The sequence below is a fragment of the Lynx canadensis genome, chromosome D1 (assembly GCF_007474595.2).
Source record: "Lynx canadensis isolate LIC74 chromosome D1, mLynCan4.pri.v2, whole genome shotgun sequence".
Lineage (NCBI taxonomy): Eukaryota > Metazoa > Chordata > Mammalia > Carnivora > Felidae > Lynx > Lynx canadensis.
Window position 1 is genome coordinate 68,835,642 of NC_044312.2, and position 17,369 is coordinate 68,853,010.

Here is a 17,369-nt window from a genome sequence, read left to right on the forward strand (position 1 = left end):
GCCAAGTAGCACCCGTTGACTATGTATAGTCAACCACAATATTTGTGGTTCTGGCTCTGGCACACGCACCTATACTCAGGTAGAAACCAGGTAGACAGGTCTCTGCTACGGTAATTCTGCGTAACAAGACTTCCAAATCCCAAGGGCTTGTAGCATCTATTTTTCCTGCTCACAGGTCTGTGGGTTGGCTGAGTGGCTCTGCTTCAGGCTGCAGGTTTAAGGGTGGCCTGAGCTCCCATGGGATTGGTCGGGCCAGGCTCCAGGCTCGTTCCATGTGCCCACAGCCAGGGACCTAAGCCGAAGGGGCAGCGGCCATCTGGGACAAACTCTTCTCATGGCAAACTAGCAAGAATGTGAGTGGGCTAGCCAAACAGCAAGGCCATTTGAAGCCACTGCTCACGTCACATCTGCTCATTTGCACTGGCCAAAGCAAGTGTCCCAGCCAAGCCTCATGTCAGTTGGGCAGGGAAGCACACCTACCTGCCCTAGTAGGAAGGGCTGCAAAATCACAGGACAAAGCATGGCTCTGTTGTGGGGAAGGGGAAAAAAACTGGGAACATACTCCAGCCCAAACTCCCAGAATAAAGGTCACGCGCATTGGCGTCCATGGTTCTGTTCTGCTCACAGCCATGCAGACTAGTCCCTGTCCTCTGATGAAATACATGACCATGTGCCGGTGTCTTAACCTCTCTGTGCACCTGCTTTTTTTTTCAGCAGCAAAATGGGGATAATAATACTTGTCTTAGAGGGCTCTGTGAAGTTTAATAGACTTGATACATGTTAAACACTTAAATAGTTCTCCATAAAAGTGCTCAGTAAAAGTAAGCCGCCTCTATTATTACTGCTGCTACTACGATACAGCCAAGCCTCCAATTTCACCCCTACTCCCCCCCGTGCCTCCCATCCACGGCCACACCTGTGCAGAGGTGTGCCCATGTGTGTGCACAGGCAAGCGTGTCCATATGCAAGGAGTGGCCAACTGACAACCCACTGACCGCATCTGCCTGCACACGTGTTTTTGATTGGCCTATATAATATTTCAAAACATAAAAATAAAAAATGTGTTGAGTTAGCTTCACAGATGGTAAACACAGTTATGGAGTAGCTAACCTCTCCCAGGTGGAGGCATGAAGAACCTAGCACTTAGGGGTTGGATGCAGCCAGGGAGGCAGTGAGAGAACGTGTCCCCAGAGCAGGGAGGGGTGAGGGCGGCAGCGGCTGCAGGAGGACCCCAAAGCCTTGTGAATTGGACTTAGCACTAAGGAGGGCATGGGGGGACTTTGAAGCAGTTTGGGAAGTGGCAGAGGCATGGGCAGGATTACAGGGATTGAGAAGCTGGGTGATAGTAGGTGAACGAGTGGAGAAGCGAGTGTAGCCAATTCTCCCAAGATTGGCTGGAAAGGGAGAAGAGGAAGAAGAGTTGGCAAGGGGGGGCGGGCATGGGAATTGGGTTAAAAATAGTTTTCTTAAAATGGGAGAGGCTCCAGCACATGCAAATACTGATGGAAAAGGTCCAATCGAGACAGAAGTCTGGGACACAGGGAAGAGAAGGTAATGACCGCTGGAGGGGGTGGGCGGGGAGGAAGCCAAGTGCAAGTGCGGTGTCGGCCTTAGAAAGGAGAAAGCACATCTGCCCCACTGAGACCAGAGAAGGGGTTGCCCAGCTAGTTCATGGCCAAGATGGAGCTGGGCCTCAGGCTGCCTGTTTTGGTCATTGGTTCACTGATCATTCAACAGGTATTCATCGAGCATCTACTCCTTACCAGCTACAACTCTAGCAAGAAACCAAACAGACAAAGATCACTGCCTATATTCTAGTCATGAGAGAGAGATAATAAAGCAAAATGAATGAGAAAGTTGTAGAGATCATTAGAAGGTGAGACGTGTTGCGAATAAAAATAAAGAGGAATGGAGAACGCTCAGGGCATGTTTGCAGTCAAAATAGGATGACAGGGTAGGCCTCATGGAGAAGGTGCCATCTGACCAAAGACTTGAAGCAGTGAGTGAGCGAGCCTTGCAGGAAGCTGTCCAGGGACAGCATCTCCTGGGAAGAGGCAAGATCGGTGCAAGGGGCCAAGATGGGGGGACGTGGTCAGAGCAGAGACAGTGGGGCAGTAGTGGGAGGTGAGGTCACAGGGTCCACTGGAGGGTATTGAACAGGGGAGCATGATCTTATATTTAACAGTGAGTTGGGTGGCTGTTTTAAGAAAACTGAAGGGGGTGCATGGTGAGAGGGAAAGTGGGGAGACCTGCAGAGGCTCTTTCTATAATCCAGGCAAAAGATAATGGTGGCTAGGGCCAGGGTGGTAGCAGAGGAGGTGGTGATGGATGACTGGATTCCTGACATATTTTGAAGGTAGAGCCAACCGGATTCACTGATAGTTTGAGTGAAGAATGAAAGAACAAGAGACGTCAAGGATGCCACGAAAACATTTGACTTGAGCAGCTGGAAGGCCAAGGTTGCCATCTACCGAGATGGGGAGGGCTGTGGGGGAAAGCAGGACTGGGGAGCAGTGGGGATGAAGAGCTCCACTTGGACATGAGCTTGATGTGTCTGCTAGACATCTACGTGGAGGTGCCAAGTAAGCAGTGGGATATTTAAGTCTAGATTCAGGGGAAATGACTAGGCTGGAAATATAAATGGAGGTATGAGTCATTGTTATCTGGGGTTATTTGAACCCAGGAGGCCAGATGAGATTATCACTGGCATGAGTGTAGGTAAAAGAAGAGATTCAAAAACAGCCCTGGAGCCTTCCAGGATCCCCCAGGTCAGGGGGAAAAGGTGGAACGAGCACAGAAACAAGGAGAGAAGGAGACAGCCAGTGAGGGGAAGGGAACGAGGCTGTGCTATCCTGGAAGCTGAAAGGAGAGCTGCTTCTAGAAGGAGGGAAAGATTTGCTGGGTCAAATGCTGCTGATATGTCAAGACAAGAATTAAGAAGTTGCCACTGGGATCAGCAGCATGTTGGACACTGTGATTTTGACAAAAGCGGTCCAGAGGCTGGTGGGCCTGAGGTGGGCCCTTCAAACATTTCAGGACCCTCCTGTGGGATTAAGCGAGATAGATATGTGCATTCATGCCCTATACACAAAGGTGTGCTCTAAATGCCGGGGCACCTCCTGGGCTAAGTGGTGGGAATCCCACGATGGTACAGAGGACAAGAAGGTCAGTCTTGGAGTGTCCAAGCAGACGTAAGTCCGGCTGCCCTGCCTACCCCCTGCCCCCAGCAGGGTTCCCAAGCTTCTGGATGGGGGAGCAGGTACCCTGCAGGGCCTGTTTATTCACGCCATCTCTCTAGACCCTCTTCTCCTCCCAGCAGATGAGCCAACCTCCCCCAAGAAGCCCAAGAGTGTTCTGGAGCCAGAGCCCAGTGATGTGGAAGGTGGAGCCATCTCTCTCCTGCCTTCTGAGTGGACCTCAGTGAGGATCAGCCCTGGGGAGGACGTAGTTGGACAAGACATGATGGCCGTGTGTGTGCTGGTCAACAGTGATGACAGCAGGTATGCTCAGGCTGCTGCAGGCTGGGGACAGAAGAGGGACTGGACAAGGAGGACAGCATTTAGAGGCTGGCCTTCTCTCCATTCACTGGCAGTGTGGCCTCTCTATACCTCTATGTGCTCATCCCTAAAATGGGGACAATTATAACACCTGTCTCATGGACAGTTGTAAGAATCTAACAATTAATATATGGAAAGTGTATGGAACAATGCCTGGCACATCATAAACACTGTTAAGTGTTAGCAGTTGCTATTTTCTCAGAGAAGGGACAGGCTCTGGCCCCACTGTCTTCTCTCCAAAAGGCAATTGTCATGATGGCTGCATCACGGGGTGCCAAGTGGGTGTCACTGTCACAGTAAAATGTAAGATGGCAATGCATGGTGATGGGGAGGCTAGGCTGGGGACTGGAAGAGGCATGAGAAGTGAATCTCTGCTGCCCTGGAGGCGTATTTCTCAGAATGCCATCCTTCCCACCAATACCAGAACCACGCAGAGTGGTCGTTAGGAGTGCAGACTCCAGGCCTCCCCGGGATGCTGAATTCATTCAGGAGGTCAACCAGCAATATGTACTGATTGTTCATTATGTTCTAGACTCTGAGGGCATAGCAGTCACCAACATAAGACAAAGGCCTTCCTCTCACAGGGCTTTCTTTCAAATTGGGTAGACAGCCAGCAAACAAGCAAATAGTTAACAGGAAAAATATCTCCTATGTTCCTGCTAGAAGGATAAAATAAGAGTGTATGATAGAAAGTGACTTGTCAGCTACTTTAGAATAGGTGGCCAGAAAAGGTCTCTTCTATCAGTTATCTATTCTCACAATCATGCTGAGTAACGAAACACTCCAAAGGTTGGGGCGTCAAACAACCACTGTTTATTACACTTAAGATTTTGTGGGCTAGCAGGCTCAGCCCTGCAGTTCTTCTGGTCTCAGTGAGCTCCCTTGTGAATTTGGGCCAGCAGGGTCCCACTTGCTTCTGGAGCCTGGCTAACTGTCAGCTGGGGCTCCAGGGGGCTGTTGGCCATGGGTCTTTCCTCCTCCAACAGGCAGCCCAAGCTTATTCACATTGTCCCATGAGAAAGCAGAATGTGCAGAGTCTCTTGAGGTCTTGGCTACCCCTATCACATTAGAATGGCCACAGCAAGTCACAAGGCCAGCCAGGATTCAAGGGGTAGGGAAATTGGCTCCACCATTATGGGAGGAGCTACAAAGGTCCATTGAAAAAAGGTGTGGATCCAGGAGGGGGATGATTGCAACTGTTTTTTGCCAACAATCTACCACAGCCTCCATGAGGAGGTGACATTCAAGCTGAGAATTGTTGACAAGAAGGGACCACCATGTGAAGATTGAGAGAAGTGGCATCCAAGCAGTGGGACGCTAGCACATAGGCCTCTGGGTGAGTGTGGCCCAGTGTCTTCTGATGTGGCTGGCATACAATGAGGGGAAGGAGAGTACGATACCCGAAAGTAAGGCAGGAGTAAGGTTTAGTAAGACAGGGCACGGAGTTCAAATTTTATTCTAGGTCTAATTGAAAGCCATTAGGTAACTCTTAAGTCAGAAAGAGACATCTTATTTCCAATATCCAAAGATCAGCAGGCCTTGGTATGGAAAACGCATGGAGCAGAGATAGGTAGGAGCAGATGTAGGGAGGCCAGGTGGGAGCCTGTGGCTCCAGTAAGAGATGAGAAACTTGGGCCACAGTCAGGAGCAGAGGAGAAGATATGCTGATGGACTGAATGTGAAGGTAAGAGAGAGTTGAAGGGTGGCTCCCAGACTTTGATCTGAGGGACTGGATGAAAGGTGCCATTGTTTCTAGAGTAGCCTTGAGGAGGAGAAGATATCAGGGAAGATGCAGGTTTGTGGAGAAAAGAGTTCTGTTTTGGACCTGGTCAGGGAGTGGGGGGGTTGAGATGTCTATCAGAAGTCTTCATGCAGATGTCAAGCAAGCAGGAGAACAGAGAAGTGTCTGGGAGGCAGGGCTGAAGACCGTGATTTCGGGGCCAGTGGCATATGGAGCCTATGAAACCAAGGATGCCGATGAGTTACCTGTGGAGTAAGAATATCTTCTCACAGATAAAGAAGAGCTGAGCCTGGAGGAGAGCCCCAGGACATTTGAACAATCACTGGGCAAGCAGAGAAGGGGCTGGCAAAACCCACAGGAAGGAGAGAAACTAACGGAGGCTGCGTTGTGGAAGCTGAGAGGAGAAAGGAGAAGTTTCGAGAAGGAGGGTGTGGCTCACTGTTTTGGATGAGAATGGAGAATTGACCTCTGGATTTTCCAACAAGAGGATCAGAAACCTGATTGGAGTAGATGTGGGAGGGATGTGAGGAGAGAAAATGGATACTGCAGTGTAGATAACTATTCATGAGGTCTGGTGTCTTCTGACTCTTGAAAGGGGGCCTAGGAAGATACATTTTTAGTAAGTCCCACAGGTGATTGTGACACATGTCTGCATGAGAGCCACTGCCTTGGAGTGCCCTTGGTGATCACTGAGGTGAGAAGGAAGGTCCTGCCCCAGTTCTCACAGCCTTCTGGGCCTCAATTAGACTGGACCATGTCCATCATAAGAGGCAGAAACCCAACTCAACCCAGCCTAATTAACAAAGCAAATACTTCGGTTCCTTTAACTGGGAAGTCCAAAGGTAGTTCTCTCTCCAGGCAAGGTTGGAACCAGAAACTCAAACAACCACTCTCCACTGCTGCCCCTCTTACAGCGGATTTACAACCATCCCCAGAGAGGCTGTATCCGCATGTGGAACTCTCAGCTGCTGAGGGCCTCAGCCCACATCCATCAGTCCATGCCCATGTACCAAGATCTCAAGGTAGACCTCCAATGGGTACGGTTCACTTTGCATTGCACCTCTGGGACTAATCAGTGAAGAGCACTGAGCTGCCATGACCGGCATGCTTGGGCACCAGGATGGATGGAGAGTCCACCAGGGCACACAGATAGGGAAGGAGCAGTGCCCCAAGGGACACACACAGGCTGGACTTATATACATAAATACAAGTGGTCATTAAATTCACAGCCCTACAGGTTTGCGCTTCCCCCAAGCCCCGGGCGGGGGCGGGGATGGGGGGGGAGGGACTGTGTTTTTGCTATCCCTGCTGCCTAAGGATACACTGCTTCTACTTTTCTGCCTCTTGAATTCCTGCCAGTCATTCAAGACCCAGAAAAATACTCTCCCTCCAACCCACTAGTCCTCTCTTTCCCCCATCAATTCCCACAGGACACAAGCAGCATTGAAATGCCTGAAGGTTTAGGCCCAGGTCCTAAATGATGAGCTCATCTTACCCGGAGAGCCAAGGAATCCTGCTCAAGGATCCTGAACGTAGGAGGACCCACCTTCGTGCAAGCACATCGGCATATATTTGCTGGGCTTCGTCCCGCTTGGGTCCATGCTTATATTTGTTAGCTAGGGCCCCAGAAAGTACCACAGCCAGGGCGGCTTAAACAACAGAGATGTACTCTCTCGTAGTTCTGGACGCCGGAGGTCCAAGATCAACGCGTTGGCAGGCTTGTTGGTTCCTTCTGAGAGCCGTGAGGGGGAATGGTCTGTTCCAGGGCCCTCTCCTCAGTTTGAGGACGGCTGGCTTCATGTGCACATGGTGTTTCCCATCTATGCCTGTCTGTGTCCAAATCTCTTCTTGAAGGACATCAGTCATAGTGGATGAGGGTCCACCCTAATGACCTCATTTGAACTCAATTGCCTCTTTATAGACCCTATATCTACATGCAGTCACATTCTGAGGCATGAGGGGTTAGGACTTCATATGAAGGTGGGAGGAGGGGGCGATAACCACGCCTGAGGTAACTACACCACTGTCTTCCCCCAGAGCCCCGTGGTCTGTTGGCCACACTGATGGGCAGGACACGCTGTGGGCCTGGGGGGTGAACTATTAGGCCCTCCGCTTACCCACTGTCTCCCCTTGTTCCTCCAGCTCTGAGGCAGAGCCAGACTGCAGCGGCAGCGAGGCCTCCAGTGCAGAGCCCCGTGAGGAAAGGCCCCGGCGGCCAGAGCCCCCACCCCTACCGCAGTCCCTCACCAGGCACAGCTCCCTGAGGGAGGCCCCGACCAGAGAAGCCTCTCCACACTGCCCTGAGGAGCCCCAAGCTGTGCAAGGTGAGCAGACCGCCCGCCTGGGTGGGAGCCAGGCTTGCTTGATCCTGGGGCACAGGGAAGGAGCGGAGACCCCCCCTGGCCACTGTTTCCTCACGGAGAATGAGGGGCCAGTAGGCCCAGCCCTCAGGCTCAGAGGCAGTGAGGCCAGGGTATTTGTGGGGGTGAGGGGACTGGACCCAGGCCCAGCCTCTTGCTCCATAAGAAGCTTTGGAATCTCAAGTGGGGTGTATGGCAGAGGGGCCTGACTGACTGGCTGCGGTGTGTCCCGGGCTGGCAGAGATAAGGGGGGCCCCGGCACCCTCTCGCCTGGAGCAGTCTCCTCTTTGATATCTCTTTAGGGCATTCCATAGCCCCACTAGAGAAAGATGTGGCTCCGTGCATGGACCACAGCCATCTGGGTGGCACAGCTTCCCTGGGGCCCCCTGGGGACAGCACAGGGCCATCAGCCGTGCTTGGGACACGTGGCATGCACTAAAACTTGACCTGCACAGGAATAAATATACTCTAAGTACCTGTTTGGTTTTCCCAAACATGGCCCCATGGCATCCTCAGGACGACCCCGCTGGGGTCAGTAAGCTCACCATTTTACCTGTGAGCAAACACACTGTGTTTTCCCTAGGTCTCACGGCTGGTAATCGGTGTGGCTCCGTGCTGGGGCCCTCCGCACCCTAAAAAGTCATTGCCTTTAGCAGCCCAGCTTGTGTTAATAAAGGTGGACTTGAATTGAATGTTTTGATTCAGTCAACAGTAACTTGTGACCTCGGGGCTGGGAAGAAGCAGGCTCACAGAAACTTCCCACCTGAGGCACCAACAGCTTCACTGCCCTGGGGGAGCGGGTACTCAGCTTGTCCTGCACACCCCTCTGGTGGCCGAGAGCAGAACTTCCGCTTGAACCGAGAAACAATCTCCCAAGGCTTGGTTTCATAGGAAAACCCGAGCTGCGGCCGGCCTCCTGGAAGTTCTGGATTTACCCTCCCCTGTGAGCCTTTTTAAAAAAGGGCACATTGGGGCGCCTGGGTGGCTCAGTGGGTTAAGTGTCCAACTTCAGCTCAGGTCGTGATCTCGCAGTTTGTGAGTTCAAGCCCTGCGTCCGACTCCGGGCTGACAGCTCAGAACCTGGAGCCTGCTTCAGATTCTGTGTCTCCTTCTCTCTCTCTGCCCCTGCCCCACTTATGCTCGGTCTCTCTCTCTCTCTCTCTCTCTCTCTCTCTCTCTCCCCCACCCCCAAAATAAACATTTAAAAAAAACTTAAAAGTTTTTTTTTAAATAAAATAAGACAAATTGTCATCAGGACATATTTGTTAAAAACCACTGTGGTGCCATCCAAAAGGCTAAGCATATGCAGGGGACAGAGTGCTAGCTGTGCTGTGCCCAGCTGAGTGCAGACTGCCTCTGTCTGGTTATGTGTGGCCTCTGTCTCCTCTCCCTGGGCTCTGGCCTCCTCCTTTATAGACATGAAGCCTGCCTGCCTTTCATCCCCTCCCTCCATTTTCTCCTCTCTCCTCAGTTGCCAGGGGATTTTAGGCAAGTTATAAAAAAGACATAATACAAAATTACATGTCACTCTCTATAAAAGATAAATCCCCAAGGTCAAGGTTAACAAAACCAGTTTAGGAGTTAGAGACTCCAGCGAGGCAGGCTGTAGTCCTAAACGGTTGCTCTAGTGGGTTCATGAATTTGATTCTGAGTTTTCTGGCAGCCAGAGTTTGAAAGGAAACACAATTATTATTCATAATAATATTCATAATTCAAAACAATGTATTGGCTTGTAGCACGTTTCAGATCTGGTACCACTTTTCCTAGTGCTTCACTCTGTAGAAATTGTCCAGCTCATGTTATTTTTTTATTTTTTTTTCAACGTTTATTTATTTTTGGGACAGAGAGAGACAGAGCATGAACGGGGGAGGGGCAGACAGAGAGGGAGACACAGAATCGGAAACAGGCTCCAGGCTCCGAGCCATCAGCCCAGAGCCCGACGCGGGGCTCGAACTCACGGACCGCGAGATCGTGACCTGGCTGAAGTTGGACGCTTAACCGACTGTGCCACCCAGGCACCCCCAGCTCATGTTAAATAGATGGCACCGAGGGATTCAGGAGTCCCTGTCTTGAGCGAGGCTGTCTCGTGCAACAGCCTGGGTGACAGGTGAGGGCATGGTGGCAAAACATGGCTCAGCAGGAACACTTCTTCCAAGGGGACAGGGCTGCATCAAGTCAACAAGGCAGTGTGGCCAACACATTTTGTTCCTGACAGTCTAGTTTGATTCCAGAATGAAATACAGAGTAGACAGAGAAGTGGATAGACGGCATGACGTCCAGGCAATCTTTTATTGATTTCGCCTCCATGCATCATGTTTTTGATCGTTGCTAGGCAGACCACATTGTAAGGTTAAGATCTCTGGTACCATCGAAGTGTGGTGTTTTGTGTTGCTAGTTATGGTGAGTCTGTTATTTTGCGAGATAATGTAGGGTTGTTATGTTGTGCATGTTAATGGAGCTTCATGAATCACAATGTTCCCTTGGATAAATGGCTCAGAGCTGAGCTGAGGGAATGCCAAACAAAGCCGAGATACTGCTTTAAGAAGACTCCTGGTTTGCACACCTATGCCCATCCGGCATTATTTACAATTGCCAAAGGGGGAAATGCCCCCAATTCAACAACAGGTGACCAGATAAACAAAGTGTGTGATATTCATATAATGGAATGTTATTCAGTGTTAAAAAGGAATGAAATTCTGACACGCTGCCACATGGATGAACCTAAGCCAGACTCAAAAGGACAAACATTGTATGATTCCACTTCTACGAGGTCCCTAGAATAGCCGGATTCATAGAGAGAGAAAGCAGAATGGTGATGACTGAAGGGGGTGGGGCGGATAGGAGTGTGGGGAGTGACAGCTTAATGAGTGTCAGTTTGGGATGTAGAAAAAGTTCTGGAGATGGATGATGACGATGGTTACACACTGTGAATGTCCCTAAGGCCCCTGAGCTGTATACTTTAAAATGGTTAAAATGGTAACTTTTATGTTACATATATTTTACCACAATTTAGAGAAAGACTTCTGGGACTACCTTGGCTCATCAAGGAACCTATTGTATCTTCAAAGTTCTTCAGCATAGAGCCTGACCAAGATGATGGCCTGATATAGAATTTAAGCCTGGGTGGCTCAGTCGGTTAAGCATCTGACTTCAGCTCAGGTCATGATCTTGCGGTTCGTGAGTTCGAGCGCCGCGTCGGGCTCTGTGCTGATAGCTCAGAGCCTGGAGCCTGCTTCAGATTCTGTGTGTGTGTGTGTCTCTCTCTGCCCCTCCCTGTTCATGCTCTGCCTCTCTCTCTCAAAAATAAATAATAAAACATTAAAAAAAATTTAAGCCCTGTGTTATCGAGGTTCAGTGGAAAATGTGCAGTAACGCTCCCCTAAGACACCTAGTTCAGTGGTTCTTAAAAATCTTGTTTGAAAGGCAGATACCTAGGTCACCACCTTCAAGAGACTCAGATTCAGTGGATCTCAGTGAATCAACAGATTCAGATTCAGTGGAGTAGAGCCAAGTGTCTGCATTTTATGTAAGTGCCCCAGCTGCTTCCATGCAGGAGGGCCACGACCTACACGTTGGGGAATCACAGAGGAGCAGCTCGAGAGAGCCTGTCTGCATAAGTGTGTTGTAAAATGCACACCTAGACAATTAAATGAATCAATCAAGTGTATTAGGTTTTGGGCATGAGCTAATTGGAACTGGGGCGGGGGGGGGGGGGCAGACTGCCCCAAATTATTCTGGCTTAGAAAAGTTGTATTTATCCACTTTTTTTCTGACAATAATTTGACGATAGGATGGCCCAGTGACCTATGGAAGATACTACTCATTTGTAACAATAAAATGATATCATTCACACCATATGACAAAATACTTACCCTAATTCCTTTTGTAGCAACTCAGGCACTAAGATCTCCAAAAGTGCTCCCTTAAAATAAATATAAATAAAATATAAACTGGGGGCGCCTGGGTGGCTCAGTTGGTTAAGCATCTGACTCTGCCTCTGGTCATGATCTCAACGTTTGTGAGTTCGAGCCCCGAATCAGCCTCTGCTGTCAGCGAAGAGCCTGCTTCCGATCCTGTCTCCCTCTCTCTCTGCTTCTCTCTCTCCCTCTCTCCCTCCCTCTCAAAAATAAAATAAAACATTAAAAAAATAATAAAAAATAAAATATAAGCTGAAAAGAAGGAAACCAGGCTTGCTTTGTGCTGCTCAAAACGACTGGATCAAATCATTGCCACCCGCCCTGCTGTTCCTGCTGTGGCAAAATAGGTGTGCATGTGGTAGAGAAACCAGAGCTGCTCTCACCGAAGCCTGGAAGCTGCAGAAAGTTCTACCTCTTCTCCCCCTTCCCTCCCAGAGCCTCCCAAACCCTTTGGGAGTGTGTGCACGCGTGTCCTGTAAACACCAGGGATGGAAAAATCGCTTGTGAATTGTAGCTACTTCTAGTACGTTCCATTCCACAAAGAGAAAAGCCGAGGAGAAGCAACAAGAGCTTTAAGCAGTCTTCTGCATTTCTTGAGAAATTTCGCCACTCGGTGATTGAAAGAACAGCGCAGGTCAGCGGGACGCGGCTGCCCTGGAGTCCTGCTCGCCCCTGACGCGCACTGTCCGGCCTGGCCAACCCCGACCTGCGCCTGCGGGAGGAGCGGGCCAGATCCGTAGGATGTGAGATACGGAGGCCGCACACTGCACCTGTCCACACGGCAGGGCTTGATATGACAGCAGGCCTGTGGGACAGGGAAGCCACCGGAGAGAACGGGCTCAAATTGTCTCCAGGTGGAGTCAGGGAAGGAGGGGAGCCAGGGGTCTAAGGAGCTGGAGGATCTCGTCCCCAGGAAAAGAAGCCCCGGAAGTGGCTGCCGCCCGCACCTCGCAGCCCGGCTGACGAGCACCGACGCCCAGCTCTGAGCCCTGGCAGGACGTGGGACTTGGGCCTTCCTCCCGAGATGGGGGCAGGGCAGAGGGAGAGAGAGAGCTGGGCGTTGGCTCCAAACCTTCCCTACACCATTCTCCCACACCTACATCACTCTCGGAGCGTCCTCTCCTTCCGTGCCACCCAGTCCCACCAGGGTGTGCATTCGGGTGTACGTGTGGCACCCCATTCTACATCTCCAGTATGAAGGTCCCACCACAGGGACCCGGAGCCTGAGGCCAAATCTGAGGGCCCAGTGTAGGAAGGGGGTACATCTGCATTTCTCACACCCTAAATGGCCAAGACCATGGGATGTCTTGGGATGTTCGTATTGCTCAGCTAATTCTCAAGACCCAGCTGGGTGGAGGGTCTTGAGTACACAGTCCACAGAATCCTGGTTCCCAAAGGGTCTGGAAGGCTCTGGAAGGGAAGGGGGAGAGGAGGTAGAACACTCCACAGCTTCCAGGCAGGCTTCAATGAGCGCAACTCCGGTTTCTCTACTACATAAATGGGACATTGATGTGAGACTCCAGCTTTGAAGAACTGCTCTGTTAACAAGCAAGCGTGTGCGCAAATGCATGTATGTACACGGGCATGCATGTGTGCACACAAACAGGTACACACGTATGTTAATTATGGGTGACTTAGAATGATGGCTCATAATCTGAGGCATTTTCTGAATGATGGCAGTACCTGTCGCATAGCAGGGTCTCAATACATATTCGATGAATGACTGAATGAAAAGCTGGAGGTGTGCGTCGTAGGGACAGGGAGATGTGGTCTGAGAAAGGTAGGTTATAATTATTGGTCTACAAAATGTGCCACAAGAGAAAAACCCTGTGGTTATTCTGCGAGTTTAACAGACTCTCCCTCCCTCCCCATCTCCCCTGCCCCTTTCTTTTTTCCACCACAGCTCTGCTCCGGGCCAATAGCTTCCAGTCTGTAACTCCCAACAAATACCAGAGCTGCAGAAGAAAATTCCAGTCCAGTGAGTCATGAGCTCTCTGGGAGTGGGTGGGGAGGGACAGGGGCAGTGTCCTCTGGTTCATTCTCAGGGGCAGCTGTTCTCATTCCATGCGTGTCCTCTCTGACCTGGGCTCCTGGATGCGAGCAGCAAGGAAAGAAATAGTAGTTTGGCTTTGTTTCCACTGCTGACTCGGGGAAGCATTTTCCAAGGATTTGGGACCTTCCCTGCCTCTTCAGCTCCTCAGTCTGGAATCATGGAGCCTTACAGCTTTACGGTTGCACCTGGAAGGGGTCTTAGCAATCACTGGCTCCAAGATATTTGAAACACAGGTGGGGAAACTGAGGCCCAGAGCCTCTATGTGTTTTCATTCCAGGCACTGGAGTTCGACTGGGGGCATCAGCCGAATGATCTCATGCAGTCATGGGCAAAGCAGTGAAGGAAGCCACACCCACACCCACTCACATACCCGCCCGCCCAGGCACACACACCTGCTGCTTCATCTGAGCAGGCTTTGACCCCAGCGTCCCAGAGAAGAGCAGGGCTGGGTGAGGGCCAAGGGCTGCCGCGGATGCATTAGACTCCCACTAGGGGGCGCACTAACCACACGCACGGTTGCACAGCATCCTGGGGCTGGCCACTCTCTGTGCTGCTCTGCAGCCCTTAAGGAGCAGGCATGCATTCCCTCCCCGGTCCTGAGAGAGGGACAGGGACTCTCAGTCCATTTCCAAGTCCACCTTTGGCCTCCCCCTGCTCCCACACTCCCTCCTGGGCCTTGCTCTGGAAGAGGTGGACCCAGGAAAACCTTGGGTTAGACAGGGGTTTCTAAAAAGAACCATTGTTGAAGTTGGAACAGAGCACTAGTTAGTTGGCTCCTTCCTTGTGAGTCAGTCCTGACTCCTGGCCCATGAGTCATTCTCCCAGCAGCCCTCAGACTCGAAGCCCCCCCCCCCACCTTCCTTGGGTCAGGCTGGGATAATGGGTGCCTCTGGAGCTGGACCACAGCTGCACACCTGCAAGCCATTTCACCTGGGGGCACCCTGAAATGGCTCTTGAATCATCTTGCAGTCCCAGGCAGTGAGGGCCATGAGAATAGGGAATGTTTACTGAAGGCCTGGGTCACTTCATTTCCTCAGCCTCCTAGCCCCTCCCCAAATCACAAGAATTCTGCTTCCACCGGTGGGTCCATTTGGGTAGGTGCCATCCAGTGCTTCCAGCTGACTTTAAGGAGTGCCACGAGCACAAGGGGCTCTGCCCTGCTTTTAAGAAGTTCTCGGTCTGGGCTGTGAGCAGCGAGTCTGGGGGCCCCTCCCCCAGCAGGTTAGAGGGTGCTGGAGAAGGCGCGGGAGAGAGAGGACTGCTAACCAGAAGCATGGTTTCTGGGATGGACCTGACAACCTCCATGTGTCTTTAGTTTTCCTAGGTGTTACTTCTCGGGCCTCTGAGGGCTGGCCTTGAGTTGGGATCGTATCTGTGGGCCTGGCCCAGAGGAGGCACTCAGTCCTAGCTTGCTGAAAGAGAAAATGAGTGAACAAACATATGAACCAAGGAACAAGCCTCCTGCCCCTAGAGGGCGCTCTGAGACCTCAGGAGATTTGAGCATTGCCTAAACACCAAATTCTGGGAAGCTGCACCCTGGAATCCCAGTCTTTGTAAAAATCCTCACGGCCATCTTTTTCGTCCTCTTCATTTTGCCCAAGAGGAAACCCCAGTGGGCAACACTGGTCCTGTAGTAGTGAGCAGAACCTGGGGCACCATCTCCTCGGTCCACTCACTGCCCTGTCGAGGCTGGTTCTGGCCCCAGCCCCAGGTGGGAGGACAGAGGGAGCTGTCACCCTCCCCCAGCTGACCATAGTCACCAGAATGGCCTCTAGAATCGAAGGGAAAGGTCACTGCCGGAGGGCCCAGAGAAGAGACAGCTGAGCCAGAGGAGGCTTGGGGGGCTGTAATCTGGGCCCTGGTCTGCTTATCAACCCCTTTGCATGATGGGACCAGAAGGGCCAGCACCACCCAGGACTGAGGCCCTGGCAGAGGGCACAGCAGCCTGGCTGGACCATGCCAAGCCTTCAAGGAAAACAAGAAAGAACCCGCAGAGAAGGATCTGAGGTGGTGAGTGAGGAATCCCTGGGCTTACAAGTTAGAGAACTCTTGGCCATAGTTGGGGTCCATAGCCCCCTCTGGAACAGGTCAGCAGTTCAGCAGTGTCTTTATTGGGCACAACTCATGTACGTGGGCAGAAGAGAAGGATTAGAGTTAATATTTAGCTCGCGTGCAGCATTTACTTGGCATCCTACACCGGGCACCACTTTTTACCCCATTTTATCCCCTCAGCCTCCCCATGAAGCAACGCTAGACTTCCCGTCTTTCACATGAGGAAAGTGAGAGTCTAAGTAACTTGCTCAGTGTCAGGCAGCTGGTGTGGGTGTGAAGGAGGCGGGCTTCCAGGCTCCCCCTTTGCCATCCTCTGAGGGAACCCCAAAACCTCAGCCACCTCAGGCAGGTGAGATTTCCTGTCACCTCTCAGCTTACCTCTGGTCTTCCCCTCCCAGGTGGCAGCTTGACGGGCAGGCATCCCTTCAAGCCCTGCCCAAGTTGTCCTGAAGTGGGTACGTGAGGAACATGAGTGCAAAGAGGCCTCACTGGCAGGGGTGGGGGCAGGGGTTAAAGAAAGGAGAGAGGGAGCAGCCTCTGGGTCACGACCTTGCGAACCCCAAGGCTTTCCTGTCAAGTTTGGTTCCCTAGGTGTCCCTGGCACTGTGTCAGAAGGTTCCAGAGAACTCCTCAGGGGAACAAAGAGTCAGTCTGTTGAGCTGAGGGGACTTTGAGACAAGCTCAGGAGTTTGATTTGGGAGGTAGCTGAGGGAAGAGAATGAGGGGGCAAGGGAGAGGAGGAGAAGGAATTTGGCAGGAATTTGGCAAGCCGAGGACAGGAAGCAAGGCAACAACTGACTCACAGCGTTTGCCTTTTTAGGCTCGAAACATCTCATTGTGGGCCGCAACGGGGGCTGAGGGTTTGGGTGACAAGCTGGCCAGCCGCCTCCCCCGCATCGGCTCCTGGCAGCCCGGGCCTTCTCCCAGCAGCTCCTTCCTTCCGCCCTCGGATCTGTTCCCCTGAGTTCTCCTCTCCCTCAGAAGCATTCTGGAGGGCTTCGCTTTGGAAGCCTGCTGAAGTTGTGTGTGTAGTGACTGTCGTGTCAGAGCCCAGGACTGGGATACGCACTCTGACACACGTTTGTGTACAAGGAAAGCAGGACAGAATCCTGAAGAACCCACCCCCCCCGCCCCGTGTGGTTCCCCCATGCAGATGGGTCTGGAAAGAACTCTTCTGGGGGTGGGGCTTGGGTTTGGTCTGGCCTGTGTGGGCTCCAGAGCAGGAGTGTCTCACCCAATGCTATGGGGAAACTGAGGCCAGGGGGTTGTATTGAGTTAGGAAGTGAGCTAACATCTGAAGGCTGGACACCTCGGAGGGAAATAGGAAGGGGTCAGCTGAGCAGCCAGAAGCAGGGAATCTGACAGGAGTGGTTGAGAGACGTTGGTCCTGGGAGGTCTCTGGGGGATAGACTCTATGTGCTGGAAGGGTTCACAGGAGAGCTGGCTGGGCTGAAGGGTCAGACACAGAGTGGACAAATATGAAAAGGAGCATGGCATTTTCTGAATCCCTCTCAGGACATATTATTGGAATGGTCCCATGTGGAAGCAAAGCCCTCGAGATTTTAGATTTAAGGTTACCAGAGGGCATATTTGTGCACACGTACACACGTGTGTGCACTCGGGAGAGGGAGAGATGGATCTTATAGGCTACAACTGTCACAATTCTGCCGTTACCAGACTCATTGACTC

The 17,369-nt window shown here is 51.7% G+C and overlaps 1 protein-coding gene across 2 annotated transcripts in view; it reads left to right on the forward strand.

Annotated features, from left to right (window-relative positions):
- LOC115524485 (F-actin-monooxygenase MICAL2) overlaps positions 1 to 17,369 on the forward strand; it is a 223,772-nt gene that overhangs the window by 151,046 nt on the left and 55,357 nt on the right. For both annotated transcript variants that reach the window (XM_030330799.1, XM_030330800.1), the window contains 3 exons: positions 3,317 to 3,500; positions 7,441 to 7,622; positions 13,479 to 13,553. In XM_030330799.1, coding sequence (XP_030186659.1) covers positions 3,317 to 3,500; positions 7,441 to 7,622; positions 13,479 to 13,553 — 441 coding nt within the window. The remainder of the gene's footprint in view (positions 1 to 3,316; positions 3,501 to 7,440; positions 7,623 to 13,478; positions 13,554 to 17,369) is intronic.